The sequence below is a fragment of the Carex rostrata genome, chromosome 1 (assembly GCF_964058835.1).
Source record: "Carex rostrata chromosome 1, lpCarRost1.2, whole genome shotgun sequence".
NCBI classification, from domain to species: domain Eukaryota; kingdom Viridiplantae; phylum Streptophyta; class Magnoliopsida; order Poales; family Cyperaceae; genus Carex; species Carex rostrata.
The window spans coordinates 11,764,409-11,766,546 of NC_135918.1; the positions used below are offsets into that span (position 1 = coordinate 11,764,409).

Here is a 2,138-nt window from a genome sequence, read left to right on the forward strand (position 1 = left end):
ATAATATGTTATTCGTCAAATGATTTCGTGATCAATTCACATGCATGATCATATGCGGATTTGAACTGACGCCTAATCTCTAATTGATCAAAAGGATAAACAGAGAACTCCAGTAAAAGAACAATTATTGCCTAGAAACAAGCCTCATACGGTCAGACCATAATTAAAAGTTTCAAACATACAACAAACTAATTAAAAATCTCCAAAAGATGACAAAGGACATGACAAATTAAAAGACCAAAAAGGCTACTAAATGTCTAAAGTGAACAAATTTCCCAAAACTCAAATAACTAAAAACCTTACGAAACCACCATACATTCATCAAGCGAAGATCAACACCATGACGGGTAGTACCATGAAAGAACCATAATCGACTTTGTACCTGAAAGCGGCACTAGAATGGTGTTGACGTGACGGGCTCGACTCGGGTCCAGGAGTAGAAACTGGCGCTCCTGACGGGCTCATGCCTTCGGTCCATGTTATGACCCTCACAATCATCCTCTGGCCTGCAGAACAGTGCCCCGGCTCACCGCTTATGAAGTAGAAGAATCCTACTCTGTCGAACTCAAAGGTTGAGTTGCCATCAGTGAACATGACGATCGGATTAGATGCGTCACAACTCCTGTAATCATCATGGCTGACGAGTAGCACGGAGTCATTCTCATACTTGAAATCTGCATGGATAAATGACATCACAAAAGAAACATATATATACATAGAAATTTAGGGTTAGAAGAGTTAGCACATACACAAGGAGTCGCCGACATGGATGTGGGTGCGCAGGGCCCAGTGATTATAATTAGACTCTGGCTCGTTGCCTTCAGTCGGCACAGTCCAGCCTATGGGCCCACCGACAGTGAATTGGTACCCAGATGCTGGGTTGAAGAGAAAGAGGGAAGTAACGAGGGAGAGAAAGAGAAGGTTGGCCATGGAGAAGGTGTGGGATGGAGAGAGGGAAGCCATGGATGGCTCAGAGTAATAAGCAGAGAGAAATGGTGAACTGGCGCGAGATGTGTTAAAGGTGTTAATAAAGAGTTGCCTTTTGAAGAGGGAAGCGGGGTTTATAAAAGGAGACTGGAGAGGGGCGGTTATGGGAGGACTGGAGGCGAAGAGATGTGAGTGCGATCCGGACGTGGGGGTGGCAGCGGTTATAACTTACTGGAACTATGACGGAGGAAATGTGAACCGTTAGATTAGCTCAGCGTTTGGATGATTTGGACGGTCGGGATTTGGTTTCGAAATCTGATAAATGGTTTTCTTGAGGGGAAAGAAGCCGAGAAGGGTTAACGAGTCAGAACAAACCAAACCAGAAAGGAGCCGGTCCTGTCCGGTTCGATTTATACTACCGAGTCCATTGGACAACCGCATTTTGGTTGAACTTGAGCGCGCTTCCTTTTATACAGAAAACTAATGAATGCTCCCCTAATTTGGGCTGGGCCTTCGACTGATTGGGCCGATCTTTTATAGATTATATAAATAAATATTCTGATTGAGCGAAAACAAACAAAAATCCAACAACCTAATAATTTCAGTTTGACAATGAAGAGAGTGCTCTTAGCCTCTTATCGTAGCTGAACAGTAAATTATTAAAAGAGGATAATCATCTTAATTACTAACAATATGAGGTAAAAGATCTATGCTATAAACCGTGTTAACGATATAACCTTCATCAAATTTGATAATAAACCATGTTGAATCATTAAATTTAAAAGATGAAAAAAAAACTCAAAAAGCAAATAAACAAAGAAATAAACTGACAAAAAATCTGATGAAACGAATAAAAGAAAAACTCTGGCCGGGATGTAAGATGAAATCTTCACCAGCGTAATCGAAAATCTTAAATTTTAAACAAGATAAAAAAAAATATAGAGAGAGAGACCATGTGCATTTATATAATATAATTAATCATACAAAATTTGACAAATAAATATACATACACGTAATTATCATACAAAAATTGAATAACAAATGTAATTAACGGTGGAAAACATATTTTCTTTTATTTTCTACAAAAAAAAAAGTTATTATAAAATATAAACTCTATTAATTAGATCTTTGCCGCATATACCGCATATATTTCCCTACAATTTTAATGTCCAATTGTTTCAGTTTTCTCTAACTCAAGTGGCAAACATCTT

The 2,138-nt window shown here is 38.8% G+C and overlaps 1 protein-coding gene across 1 annotated transcript; it reads right to left on the minus strand.

The window, feature by feature from the left end:
• Window positions 1-208: 208 nt before the first annotated feature.
• On the minus strand, window positions 209-1,004 carry LOC144566344 (early nodulin-like protein 6). The gene is made up of 2 exons (XM_078316360.1): window positions 750-1,004; window positions 209-674 (listed from the first exon to the last, which is right to left on the minus strand). The coding sequence occupies exons 1-2, from the start codon at window positions 961-963 to the stop codon at window positions 322-324; spliced, it is 567 nt and encodes a 188-aa protein (XP_078172486.1). The 5' UTR covers window positions 964-1,004; the 3' UTR covers window positions 209-321.
• Between the last annotated feature and the right edge of the window lie 1,134 nt (window positions 1,005-2,138).